General features: G+C 68.1%; 3 protein-coding genes across 3 annotated transcripts; 2 read left to right on the top strand and 1 right to left on the bottom strand.

Moving 5' to 3' along the window:
• The first annotated feature begins 753 nt into the window (after positions 1 to 753).
• Positions 754 to 2606, top strand: HOGA1 (4-hydroxy-2-oxoglutarate aldolase 1). The gene is made up of 7 exons (XM_032190709.1): positions 754 to 982; positions 1074 to 1202; positions 1279 to 1406; positions 1516 to 1650; positions 1765 to 1861; positions 1953 to 2086; positions 2457 to 2606. The coding sequence occupies exons 1-7, from the start codon at positions 754 to 756 to the stop codon at positions 2604 to 2606; spliced, it is 1002 nt and encodes a 333-aa protein (XP_032046600.1).
• A 693-nt stretch (positions 2607 to 3299) lies between these two features.
• On the bottom strand, positions 3300 to 5487 carry MORN4 (MORN repeat containing 4). The gene is made up of 4 exons (XM_032191335.1): positions 5370 to 5487; positions 4366 to 4480; positions 4171 to 4280; positions 3300 to 3973 (listed from the first exon to the last, which is right to left on the bottom strand). Exons 1-4 carry the CDS (start codon positions 5434 to 5436, stop codon positions 3825 to 3827), a joined length of 441 nt encoding a protein of 146 aa, XP_032047226.1. The 5' UTR covers positions 5437 to 5487; the 3' UTR covers positions 3300 to 3824.
• Positions 5488 to 5724: 237 nt separating this feature from the next.
• On the top strand, positions 5725 to 12114 carry PI4K2A (phosphatidylinositol 4-kinase type 2 alpha). The gene is made up of 9 exons (XM_032191705.1): positions 5725 to 6148; positions 7921 to 8121; positions 8354 to 8485; positions 8570 to 8723; positions 9269 to 9330; positions 9782 to 9881; positions 10142 to 10275; positions 10566 to 10625; positions 10747 to 12114. The coding sequence occupies exons 1-9, from the start codon at positions 5744 to 5746 to the stop codon at positions 10906 to 10908; spliced, it is 1410 nt and encodes a 469-aa protein (XP_032047596.1). The 5' UTR covers positions 5725 to 5743; the 3' UTR covers positions 10909 to 12114.
• Positions 12115 to 12318: the final 204 nt, after the last annotated feature.

The following is a 12318-nucleotide window of genomic DNA, read 5'->3' as shown; positions in this document are numbered from 1 at the left end:
AGCGAGCAGAGTTTGGCTCCGGCGGGCTGCCCCGGGGAGGTGGTGGGGCCAGGAGGGGCTGCGTGGTGCCCTGACACCGAGCGTGGGGGTGGTGACACCCGTGGGACGGTCACACGAGTGGCTCGGTGGCAGGACTCATGGCTGCGGGATGCCCAGGTGCTGTTTGTGGTGCTTCACAGCCCCGCCTGGGCACACAGCTGGGGGAAAACTCCAGCGAGGGCTGCACAGACAGCAGGGGCAGCGCCAGCCCCTCGGTGCGTCCCCAAAACACGTGGTGCCGGGGAGCAGCAGCACTGCTCTGCATCACCAGAGCCATGCCAGGAGGGACACAGCAGCCCCCTTACGAGTTGTGCCGCTTGTGCTGGGCACCGTGCCCCTTGCTCGCTCCCCACAGATGTTCCCACTCGCCCGTGTTTACAGGAGACCCTACAACAACACCCAGAGCAGGCAAACGCTGCTCACACCCCGGGCCTCCCTGCAGTGCTTGCTCCCTTCCCTGCGGGTGCTGCAGCCCAGCTCCAGCCTCCTTAGCTGGGAAAAATGAGGGAAAGCGCAGTGGGTGCAGCTGGAGCCCACCCGGAGGGGTGCTGAGCTCCTTCCGCAGGCTCCTCCTGCAGGAGGGGAGAGCTCGCCCACTCCCAGCCCCGTCTGCCTGCCTGCCCAGCGGGGCCGCAGCTCCCTCACGTGCCCCGTCAAACATTAACAGCCCCTCGGAGGGGTGGCTGGCACGGGCTGGCCGCAGCACCCGGCACCATGGCGCTCAGCACCCGCCTCGCCTCACCCCTCCGACCGGCCCTGGCGGCTCTGTGCCGGGCAGCCCCCGGGCAGCAGCGGGGGCTCAGCACCCCTCCCGGCCCGGAGCCCACCCTCGACCTCGGGGGCATCTTCCCACCCCTCGCCACCCCCTTCTCGGCCCTGCAGGAGGTGGACTATGCCCAGCTGGAGGCCAACCTGCGGCGCTACGCCAGCATCCCCTTCCGAGGTGAGCGCTGCCCCCGGTGCTCTGTGCGCAGCCCCCAGCCGGGCTTTGCGGGGCGGTGGGCAGCCCCTCGGGTACCTGCCTCGTATTTTAGGGCTGGTGGTGCTGGGCTCCACCGGGGAGTACCCGTACCTGGCCCCCCATGAGCGGCTGGAGGTGCTGAGCTGCGTGCGCCGCGCGCTGCCCCGCGACCGCCTGCTGCTGGCGGGCTCCGGCTGCGAATGTGAGTGTGGGGAGCACCGGGAGCACGGGGGGGACATCCCCACGGGGCGTCCCTCACCCCTCCGCCGCCTCCCCAGCCACCCAGGCCACCGTCGAGCTGACGGTCAGCATGGCAGAGGCTGGGGCTGACGCGGCGCTGGTGGTGACGCCCTGCTACTACCGGGGGGCCATGAGCAGCGCCGCCCTGGTGCGGCACTACACCGAGGTGAGCCGTGCCCGCTGCCCACCCGCGGCTCTGCCCGGGGCAGTGGGGTTGGGGACAGGTCCCCCCCCGTGTCCCCATCCCGCCAGCAGCTCCGCCTGGCTGCCCGCAGGTGGCCGAGGCGTCCCCCATCCCCGTGGTGCTCTACAGCGTCCCTGCCAACACTGGCCTGGAGCTGCCTCTGGAGGCTGTCCTCACCCTGGCGCAGCACCCCAATGTCATCGGCATCAAGGACAGCGGCGGGGACGTGAGTGAGGCTGGGGGAGCCAAGGCTGGCCCCAAACCCGTCCCCGAGCTACCCCCAGGACCCCACGGTGGGGATGGGGTGATGTGTGCCCCCAGGGACACCTCTCCTCCCCAGATCACCCGCATAGGTCTGATTGTCCACAAGACGCGGCAGGAGGATTTCCAGGTGCTGGCGGGATCAGCCGGCTTCCTGCTGGCGAGCTACGCCGTGGGTAGGTGCTGCTGCTCACCTGGGGGCACCGCAGCGAGGCGAGGGGCAGCGACGCCCAGGAGCTCGCTGCCAACCTGCCCCCACGTCCCCAGGTGCCTCGGGGGGGGTCTGCGCCCTCGCCAACGTCCTGGGGGCCCCGCTGTGCCAGCTGGAGAGCCTGTGCCGCCAGGGCTGCTGGCAGGAGGCCCGCGAGCTGCAGCACCGGCTCATCGAGCCCAACGCGGCGGTGAGCGGGCAGCACCCCCCGGCACGGCTGTGGGGTGGGGGTGAGGGGTCCTACAGGGCTGGGGGGGCGAGGATGAGGGTCCCTGGGGGTGTGGGGCAGCCTGGGTGGGCAGCGCAGCGCCTGGCTGGGTTGCCAAGCCCAGGGTGGGAAATGCCAGCCCTCGCGTGCCAGGAACAGCGCGTGCCCTGGCACCGGGCACCCGCCCAGCCCCGGCGTGAGACCTGCAGGGTATTTTTGGGCGGTGACGGAGGGAATCGCCGCGCCTTCCTGGGGGCCTCGTCCCACCGTGGGATGGCTCCTGCTGTCCTGCAGGGATGCTAGGTGAGCGGGGACCCATCCCGGGTGCATTGCTGCGCCCCCCTCCCTGCAGGTCACCCGCCGGTTCGGGATCCCGGGGCTGAAGCAGGCCATGGAGTGGTTCGGGTACTACGGGGGGCCCTGCCGAGCGCCCCTGGCCCCGCTGAGCCCAGCCCAGGTGGAGGAGCTGAGGGGCGCCTTCAGCAGCACCGGCTGGTTGTGAGCGCCCAGCACCCGGCCCCGCAGCGCCGCCTCCCTCTGCCCCTTCCTGAACCGGGCAGCCAGGGACCACCAGGAGCTGGGGACGTGGCGGGGACACCGGGATCGTGGCCAGCAGAGAGCCATCTCACTCCTTCCTGCTGGACAGGGCTGGTGGAGAGAAAGCTCAGCACCCTGTGGCCACCCTCGTGTCCCCTGGGCATGCCCCCAGCCCCAGCAGACCCCAGGAGAACCCCCCCTGGGCTCCAGCTGCAGGGAGCAGGGCCTGCAGCCCCAAGCTCCTTGCTGTCCCCGTGATCCAGGTGGCCCCGAGGTGTGGAAGCCCACGCTGGCCCTGCCACCCTCCAAAGCGCCGCGAATAAACCCGCTGCCTCCCCTCCGTGTCTGCGTTTGTGCCCGTGCAAGCAGCCTCCCTCCTGCCCCCAGCAACCAGCACACAGCCCGGGCGTTTGGCAACGTGGTTTACTCCGCTGAGGCCCGTGCAGGCGGCAGCACAAGGCAGGGGCGCAGCAAGGCACGGGGCTGGTGGGGGCACAGAGCGGCAGGGGGGGCTCGGCCGGGCAGGGAGGGATGCCAGGACCCCATGGCCCTGCGAGCCCGAGCGTGCCAGGGGTGAAGGCAGGCACCCGTGGGGACAGATGAGGAGCTGTGCGCACCCTGCCTGCACCCCTGCCGTGCCCCTATCCCTGCCCACCCAGCCCACAGCCCCCCTGCAGCCCTGCCCTAGCCCCTTGCCCAGCTTCTCGCCTGCCATCGCCGCCGTCCTCACCCAGCTCCCCTTTGGCAGGGATGTCCCCAAGGCACTGGGCAGGCTGAGCCCCTCGGGGGCACCGTGTCACCCAGCGCCGAGGGCACAGGCCCCATAGGCACCCTAGGCAATGGGGCCAGGAGCCAGCCCCGGCCCCTAGCCACCCGCCCTGCTCCCCGTGGCACGGTGGCAGCCCCGACCATGCCACCCCCAGCCCCGCTGGCGGCTGCTCTGGTGGAGCTGGGGGCAGAGCGGGGGCTGTGGGGAGAGCCAGGGCAGCGGGCAGAGGGAGAAGGCACCACGGCAGCCTCAGAGCCGCCCTGGGGCACTTGGGTGGGGGGCAGCGGGGTCCGTCCTCCCACCAGCAGGGTTTTGGCACGGGGGCCTGCCCGGCGTGGCAGGGGGACCCCTGGCCCTGCCGAGGGGGTGGCCGGCAGCGCCGTGGTCCTGCCGCCCCGCGGGGCCAGGGCACCGTCACGCCGTGAGGTTGTGGGCAGACTTGGAGGCGCTCTGCGCCCTCTGGATCACCGCCTGGCACTTCTCCCGCCGCAGCAGCTTGTTGTTCTCGAAGAAGCCCTCGTTGCGGGGCACCCCGTGAGAGCCGTCGGGGAACGTCAGGAGCCCTGGGGAGGGAAGGGACGGGAGTCACGGGGTCGGGAACAGCGCACACGGGGGCCAGGCCTGGGCAGACAGGGTGGGACACACCGGGAGGGCAGCACAGCAGGGCAGGGGTAGCGGGATGTGCTGAGCCGGGGTGGGCACGAGGTCCCGGCTGCACATCCCGCAGCAGCAGGACCCCCCTGGGGTGCCAGGCACTCACCAAAACCATCCACGCGCCCGCCTTTGAACTCGCCCTCGAAGGTCATGTTGTCGTAGCGGGTGAAGACGCCGACGCCGCAGAACTTGCCCTGCACGAACTCCCCCTCGTACCTGCACGGGGGGCACGGGGCTGGGTGTCAGGGGGCGCACACAGCCGGGGCAGGGCAGGATGGGCCCTGCGGGGTGCTGAGCTCACCTGGAGCCGTCAGCGAAGCTGAGCACGCCGCAGCCGTGGAACAGCCCGTTCTCAAAGTGCCCCACGTAGGCGCTGCCGTCGGCAAACGTCAGCTGGCCCGTGCCGTGCCGGCGTCCTGGGCAGCGACAGAAACAGGGACAGGCGGTGAGAGGCAGAGCAGAGCCGGGACCGGCCTGGCATGGTGGGGAGCAGCCACCCCCGCACCTGCGGGCTCAGCACCGGCCGCCCCGTCTCATCCTGTCCTATCCTGTCCATCCCTGTCTCATCCTGTCCCATCCTGTCCTGACCTGTCCATCCCGTCCCGTCCCGTCCCATCCCACCCATCCCATCCAGCCCCATCCCATCCATCCTGTCCTGTCCATCCCATCCTGTCTAACCCCACCCCATCTTGTACTGTCCCACCCATCCCATCCCATCCCATCCCGTCCAGCCCTGTCCAGCTCTGTTCCACCTGTCCCATCCCATCCCATCCCATCCCATCCCATCCTGTCCATCCCATCCCATCCCATCCTGTATTCTCCATTCAACCCTGTCCTGTCCCGTCCCGTCCGCCCCATCCCGTCCCCTCCAGTCCCGTCACGTCCAGCCCCATCCCATCCCACCCCATCCCACCCCACCCCATCCTACCCCATCCCATCCCATCCAGCCCTGTCCAGCCCTGTCCCACCTGTCCCATCCAGTCCCATCCCGTCCATCCCATCCCATCCCATCCATCCTGTCCCCTCCTGTCCCGTCCCGTCCCGTACCCCCCGCCCAACCCTGTCCTGTCCCACCTGTCCCGTCCAGCCCCGTACTATCCCATCCCATCCCATCCCATCCCATCCCATGCCATCCCATCCCATCCCATCCCACCCCATCCCGTCAATCCCGTCCCATCCTGTACCCTCCGTCCCACCCTGTCCCGTCCCGTCCAGCCCCACCCCATCCCATCCCATCCCATCCAGCCCCGTCCCACCCCACCCCGTCCCACCCCACCCCGCCCCACCCGCCCCGCCCCGCCCCACCTTCCTTCCACTCTCCGCGGTACTCCTCCCCGCTGCAGTACGTGAAGGATCCCTTGGTGAGCGTCATGGCCGCCTCCTCCTCCTCCTCCCGCTCCGCTCCGCGCCCCACCGGGGTCCCGCCGAGGGGCGGCGGCGCGCTCACCCCCCCCCTCCCTTCCCCACCTCCCCACCGCCCCGTCGGGCGGCGCCCCGCCGCCCCGCGTCCATCCGCGCTCCCCATTGGCCGTCCCCATGGCAACGCCTAGCAACGCGGCCTCTCATTGGCCTCCCCTTGCGCGGCTGGGGGCCGGCCGCCGCCATCTTGGAGCGGGGCGGGGCGGTGACGCCATGGCGCCGTGACGGGCCGGAAGCGCTGCGGCGGGTGCCGGGCCGGGATGGACGAGACCAGCCCGCTCGTGTCCCCGCAGCGGGCGCAGGGCCCCGACTACGGCCTCCCGGGAGGGGCCGTGCGCGCCCCGCCGCCGCCGCCGCCGCCGCCCTCCCCGCCCGCTTCCCCCGGAGGCCGCGACCGCGAGCGGCAGCCGCTGCTGGAGCGCGGCGCCCGGGGCCCGGCGGCGGCGGCGGCGGTGGCGCAGGCCCAGGCCCAGGCGCAGGCCCAGGCGGCGCAGGCCCAGGCCCAGGCGGCGCTGGCGGCGCAGCGGGAGCGGAACGAGTTCCCCGAGGACCCCGAGTTCGCCGAGGTGGTGCGGCGGGCGGAGCTGGCCAGCGAGCGCGGCATCTACCCGCAGCGCATCTCGCAGGGCTCCAGCGGCAGCTACTTCGTCAAGGACCCGCAGGGGGTGAGCGGGGAGCGGGGGGGAGCAGAGGGAGCGGGGGGAGCCGGCCGGGCCCGCGGGCACGGGATAAGCACGGGGCCCGTCGTCTTGTGACCCGCCCGGCTCCTCCCCGCTGCTCCCCGGGATCTGCCCCTCACGGCCCCGTTTATCGGCCCCCGGAGAGGCCTGGCTGTGAGGCCGGAGCTCGGGGGGCTGCTGGGGGACGTGTGTGAGGAGCCGCGGTCCATGCTGCCCTGGCCGTGCCACCCAGCAGGTCCCCCGGGTGCCCTGCCAGAGCGGGCAGGGTGTGGGGCTGGTTGCTGGGGCTCGCTGCACAGGGTCACCCAAATCTCCCTGCTGCCTGGCAGGGAGCACGGTGAGGGCACCCAGGGAAACCCCTTCCCTTGTGCTCCCCTCCCTGGGGGCAGCCAGGGACCTGAGCTGTGCCTTTATCTGCCTCCCTCAGCCGCAGGGGCCGTGCCTTCGTGCTGGCCCTGCTCCCTGTGCCCTGTCTGTGCTGTGTGGTTCTCAGAGCGAGCTGCTGCCAGCGCTGCTCCCCAGGCGCCGTGCTCTCAGGCTCCACTCCCTGCTCCAGGACTGGCATCGCTCCACTGTACCCCTCCGCACGGCGCCGTGCTCCACGCTGCCAGAGCTCCCGGCAGGCTCAAACCCAAGGACACGTTGGCAGACTCTGTGGGGCTGATAAGGGGACTGGCTGTCTGTCCCCTCGGGCTCTGCCAGCTCAGAAGGGGTTCTCTGTGTGGCCGTGGGACAGCTGACCTGCTCCCTTCCCTCAGGCCTCCCTCCCAGGACACACAGTCTAGCTCCCACCTCCCCTGGGCTGGCCTCTGGCCCTGACACAGTGGGATTGCCCCACCGGGGTGTTGGGACACACGTGTCACGCTTCCATGCCGTGGCAGGAGCTGGGCTAGGGGAAGTGCCACCCACTGTGTCCGGGGCTGGCCGCCCTTGGGGCGGAGAGCTGCTCCTGTGCTGCTGAGTCATCCTGAGGGGGCTGTGAGCCCGGGCTGCTGTGCAGACCCCTGGGGTGCCCGGCCCAGGGGCAGGCGGCCTCGCTTCTGCCCTGAGCCCTTGTCTCAGCTGTGTGGCTTGGCAAAGCTGGCTTGGTGACAGCACGGTGCCTAGCATGGGGCCTCCGAGCCCCTCGCAGCAGTGGGGGTACCTGTTTGGGACCTCCTGTGACCTCTTACATACAGAGCAAGCCCCTCTGGTGGGCCCTGCGTTACAAAACTTTGTTTTTCGCTAAGGTCCTCCAGCTTGCTTTCTATTTTAGCTCCATTTTCTCCAGCCAGTTTGGGATCGGCTCCATTCAATGGGTTTTGGAGCCAGGGAGCCCTATCCCCCTCCACTCCCCTGCATGGAGGCAGTGAGCAGCAGCTCCCCCCTGGCCCCATCCCAGTGACCTTTGGATGGTGGAATGTTTACCAGGGGACAGCATCATCAGCACTCTCCTGTGGGACAAGGAGCGGGGTGAGAGGGTTGCAAGACCTTTGGGCACTGCCCACAGCACCCTGGGGTGTTTTGTCCCCAGTTGCTCTCAGGGGAGGTGTCTTTTATTGGGGGCTGCAGCAGGCCCCAGGCTCTCTCCCACCCCGGGAGGAATCTCCTGGCCGTGGGGGTGGTGACGGGAAGGGCACGGCAGGGCCGGGCGCTGCGGGAGCGTGGGCTTGGCTGAGCTGTGCTGTTAGGGCACAGCCTGGCCCTGCCGCACGCTGGCTCGGGGCGAGTGCCCTGGCCCTGCCAAGCCCTGAGCGTCAGCTCTTTTCTGCTCGCAGAAAATCATTGGCGTCTTCAAGCCCAAGAACGAGGAGCCGTATGGGCAGCTGAACCCCAAGTGGACCAAGTGGCTGCAGAAGCTGTGCTGCCCGTGCTGCTTCGGGAGAGACTGCCTCGTCCTGAACCAGGGCTACCTGTCGGAGGCGGGCGCCAGCCTGGTGGACCAGAAGCTGGAGCTCAACATCGTTCCTCGCACGAAGGTGAGGGGATGGCTGCTGGCACCTCGTCCTGGGGAGGCTTTCACCTGGCTGCCCAGCTCTGCTTGTGCCCTGTCGCGTGGCCCTGCTGAGCTCTGGACCAGGGCTGCTCCTGCTCAAGCCACGGGGAGCCTCGTGCAGGGCAGAGCCTGCAAAATGCTGTGTCCTGTTTCGTCAACGAGCCTGTGACAACTGCCAGCTGTCCCTGCTGACCCCTGTGCTCCTGTCCCCCCAGGTGGTGTATCTGGCCAGCGAGACCTTTAACTACAGTGCCATCGACAGGGTGAAGTCCCGAGGAAAGAGGCTGGCCCTGGAGAAGGTGCCCAAAGTGGGGCAGCGCTTCAACCGCATCGGGCTGCCGCCCAAGGTAGGGCTCCCGGGTCCTGCACGCGCCTGTGGCCGCCCCCCCAGCCTCCGCACCCCTCCGTAACGCGGCCTCTCCTCGCCTCAGGTGGGCTCCTTCCAGCTCTTCGTGGAAGGCTACAAGGACGCCGACTACTGGCTGCGACGCTTTGAGGCCGAGCCGCTCCCCGAGAACACCAACCGGCAGCTGCTGCTGCAGTTCGAGCGGCTGGTGGTGCTGGACTACATCATCAGGAACACGGGTAGGGCCAGCCGCCTGCTCCTGCCTGCACAAGCCCAGGCAGGGGCTCGGCATCTCCTCCTGGTGCCCAGAGCTCCTGGCAGCACTGCCTGCCTGCTGCCGGATGGCTTTGCCTCTGGATGGAGTGTGGCTTCTGTGGCTACGCACCACCACGGCCGTCCTGTTCCAGGAGGTCTGGAGCCAGCTGGGACCTGCCCAGGTGCTGGGGTGAATGTTTGCCAGCTGCAAGGATCTGGGGACACCCAGTGCTGCTGTATCCTACCTGTATCCAAGCCCGTTCCAGGCTGGAATGGGTTTGAGGTGCACTCCAGGGCTCACAAGCTGAGCTCTCCCTCTCTTTCCCTTGAGAGCTGGGGCTCAGTGGCTCTCTAGTATCCAGGGCAGGTTGTGTGGGGGTTGATGTGGCTTCCCAGGCCTGCTGCAAGCTCAAGGACTCTGGGGCAGAGGCTGGGCCTTGAAGTCTGCATAAACCTGCCTTGCCTCGGGGTGAGAGGAGGAGTTATCTGGCAGGGGCAGGCCCCCACAGCTGTTTTTCTCTCCCTGCAGACCGGGGCAACGACAACTGGCTCATCAAGTACGACTGTCCCCTGGACAGCGCGGGCGTGCGGGTGAGCAGCTCCTCCTGGGCAGGGGTCTGTGGGGCTGCCTGCTCCCCCAGCTGGCAGACGGGGAGGGGATTTCCCTGCTGGTTTGGGATTCCAGGCGTGCCGGGGCCTGATTTTGGCTGCTTGTTGCTCTCTGCGGCGGCGGGCTGTGGCCTGGCGGGACTTGGAGGAGGCACCTGGGCTCCGTGGGGGAAACTGGTCGTGCTGTGTGTTGTTGGACTTGTGTGTCCTCAGGGGGGGTCTGAGGGGGTAGCTTTGTTTTCACCCAGCCCAGAGGTGCCCCAGCATTTGTCCACACCGCTCCCTGGTGGGCGAGGGGCTGTGTTACTGCTGAAAGGCTGCTGAGCCCCTGGTAGGCAGGGCAAAGCCCCTGGCAGTGGTGCCACAGGCAGTGGGAGATGGGCCACTCCTGCTGGGTGGCCTGCCCTGAAACTGGTGCTCTGCTGCTTTCCAGGACAGCGACTGGGTGGTGGTGAAGGAGCCCATCATCAAGCTGGCTGCTATAGACAATGGCTTGGCCTTCCCTCTGAAGCACCCGGACTCCTGGAGAGCGTGTGAGTCCCTCAGGCTGTGCTGGGGCACCCTGCCCAGCCGTACAGCAATCGCTGTCTGTCCTGGGGGCATCTTCCTCGGGGGCTGGAAGAGGCAGTGGCTGGGCTGCCCCTCTGCAACCCTTCTGGGGCCACAGACCCCCCTGCCTCGGGGGGGCTGTAGGAAGAGGGTGCCGGACCTCATGTCCCAGATGCAGGTGGTTCTGTACCCGAGGTCACCTCACACCTTCCCTGACCCTGATGTCTTGTGCTTCCTCCCACAGATCCCTTCTACTGGGCATGGTTGCCCCAGGCCAAAATCCCTTTTTCGCAGGAGATCAAGGACCTGATTCTCCCCAAGATCTCAGATCCCAACTTTGTCAAAGACCTGGAGGAAGATCTGTATGAGCTCTTCAAGGTGAGCTGGGGAGGGGCTGAGGGTGGCTTGGGAGGAAGAGAAGCAGGGGTGGTGCTGGGGGTTCTCTGTCAAGACAGTGGTGGACAGAAAGGTGTTTGAGCTCCTCACACCATTTCTGGGCCAAAGCATAGCAGGGTTATCCCAGTGCCAGGAGCTGAAGATAAAGTTTTGGGGAGAAGCAGGAAACCTATGGGACAAGAGGGGAGAAGCTTGCTTGGGAAATAGTTCTCTCTTGGGTAGTGTGGGACAGCGGGTGGATACTACCATGTTCTTGGCTCTCTCTCTTGCAGAAGGACCCTGGCTTTGACAGGGGGCAGTTTCACAAGCAGATTGCTGTCATGAGAGGCCAGGTAAGGCAAATCGGTGAGGCTCCAGAGCCTCACCCCATCTGTCTGTCTGTCTGGGGGTGCTGGAGCGCCAGCTCTGTTCCCTGGTGGGGCAGCTCAGGCTTTGCTCCGTTGTGCTGTGCAGATCCTGAACCTGACTCAGGCGCTGAAGGACGGGAAGAGCCCCCTGCACCTGGTGCAGATGCCACCCGTGATCGTGGAAACGGCGCGTTCCCACCAGCGCGCCTCCAGCGAGTCCTACACGCAGAGCTTCCAGAGCAGGAAGCCTTTCTTCTCGTGGTGGTAGCCGTGGGAGCCGCGGGCAGGGCTCAGCTGCCTCGGACTGGCACTGCGAGAGGAGCTGGGCCGCTCCTGTGGCTGGGATTTGATGTTCTGGGTCGAGCGAGCAGCTGTGGCTGGAGGAACCCGCGGCTGGAGCGGAGGAGCCGGGCGGGTTGGGCACGGTCCCTCTCCGGCTCCCTTGGAGCTGCGTGGTGTGCGTACAGCCCTGCCTGGGGAGGAGCTCAGGGGGAGGTGCGGGAGGTGGCTGCGAGCTGCAGCGTGCCTGGGATCCTGCCCGTGCCTCCTTTCCCTGGCCTGCATGCGGTTCTCAGCACGCCTGCTCAGGCCGGGATCCGTCCAGCCCTTTGCACCAGCTGCCGGCCTTCCTCTTCCCCGCTGTGCCTGCCGCTGGCTCCGGGGCTGGGAAGGCCTGGAGTGGGTTGTACTGCCCTCCCCTTCCTCAAAGGCGTGCTCTTTTCTCCTCCTCACTTTCTCTCTTCTGCCCCAACCCCGTGCAAGCTGCTTTCCTCAGGGGGAGTTCCCGCTGCCTGTCGGTGCAGCGGGGACCATCATGAACGGCTGTTCTCTGGCTGGGGGCTCGAGGAGGGGATGTAAGGAGGATCCTGCTCTTGCCTGCTCCCCGGGGCAGGCTTGGGTACGGTCTGACACTAAGTGGAAAGAGGTGCTGGCTCGTCCTGCTGAAGAGCAGGCGGCTCTGGGGGGTGCTGGAGCCTAGCCCAACCCAAGTAGGGGTGCAGCAGCCTCGCCCTCACCCCAATCCATCCATCCCACCAGGTCCCCACAGCTGTTGTTGCTTGGCTTTTGCCCCTGCTCCCAGCACAACTCCCTGGCTGCTGTGCAGCCAGTTTCGGGCCAGCCAGCACGGCTCCAGCCTTGCTGTACCTAGTGACCCCCTAGAGGGATGGGGGGGCTGCTGGGGACAGGGGACAGCTGGAGGGGCTCTTCCTGCTATGGGGTGGGAGCCACACAAGAATTAGGGTACTGGGAGCACTGGGGACCAGTGCAGGCTCCTGGCTGTCCCTGTGCTGACAATCTGGTGGGCCTGATGTGGGTGGGCGAGGCGGCGAGCATCCCCTCTCCCCAGAAGCTGCTGAGCTGTGTTGTATAAAACGGTACCGGGGCTGCTGCCTGCGTCTGCTTGCCTTGAGCTGTGGCTTTCCCTGTCGCTGAGGAGAGCTGGGGGTGGGTCTCGCTGCCCTGTTTGCCCATCCTCGGGGGGGTGGGAGGGAAACGAAGGCTGGCTGGGGCTCTGCTGGGGGGGCTGGGAGGGGAAGGCAGCTCACCTGTCTCCTGTGAGCGGGGGGGGGGGCTCGGCCCCGGCTGTGCTGAGGATGCTGCGAGCACAGGGGAGCGGAAGCCAGACCCCAGCTCCCCAGCCAGGCCTGGCTGCGTCTCCGACCGCCCCCACCTGTAT

Source organism: Aythya fuligula, chromosome 7 (assembly GCF_009819795.1).
Source record: "Aythya fuligula isolate bAytFul2 chromosome 7, bAytFul2.pri, whole genome shotgun sequence".
Lineage (NCBI taxonomy): Eukaryota > Metazoa > Chordata > Aves > Anseriformes > Anatidae > Aythya > Aythya fuligula.
The sequence above is the reverse complement of the archived record's forward strand: the minus strand, read 5'-3'. Positions and strand labels throughout refer to the sequence as shown.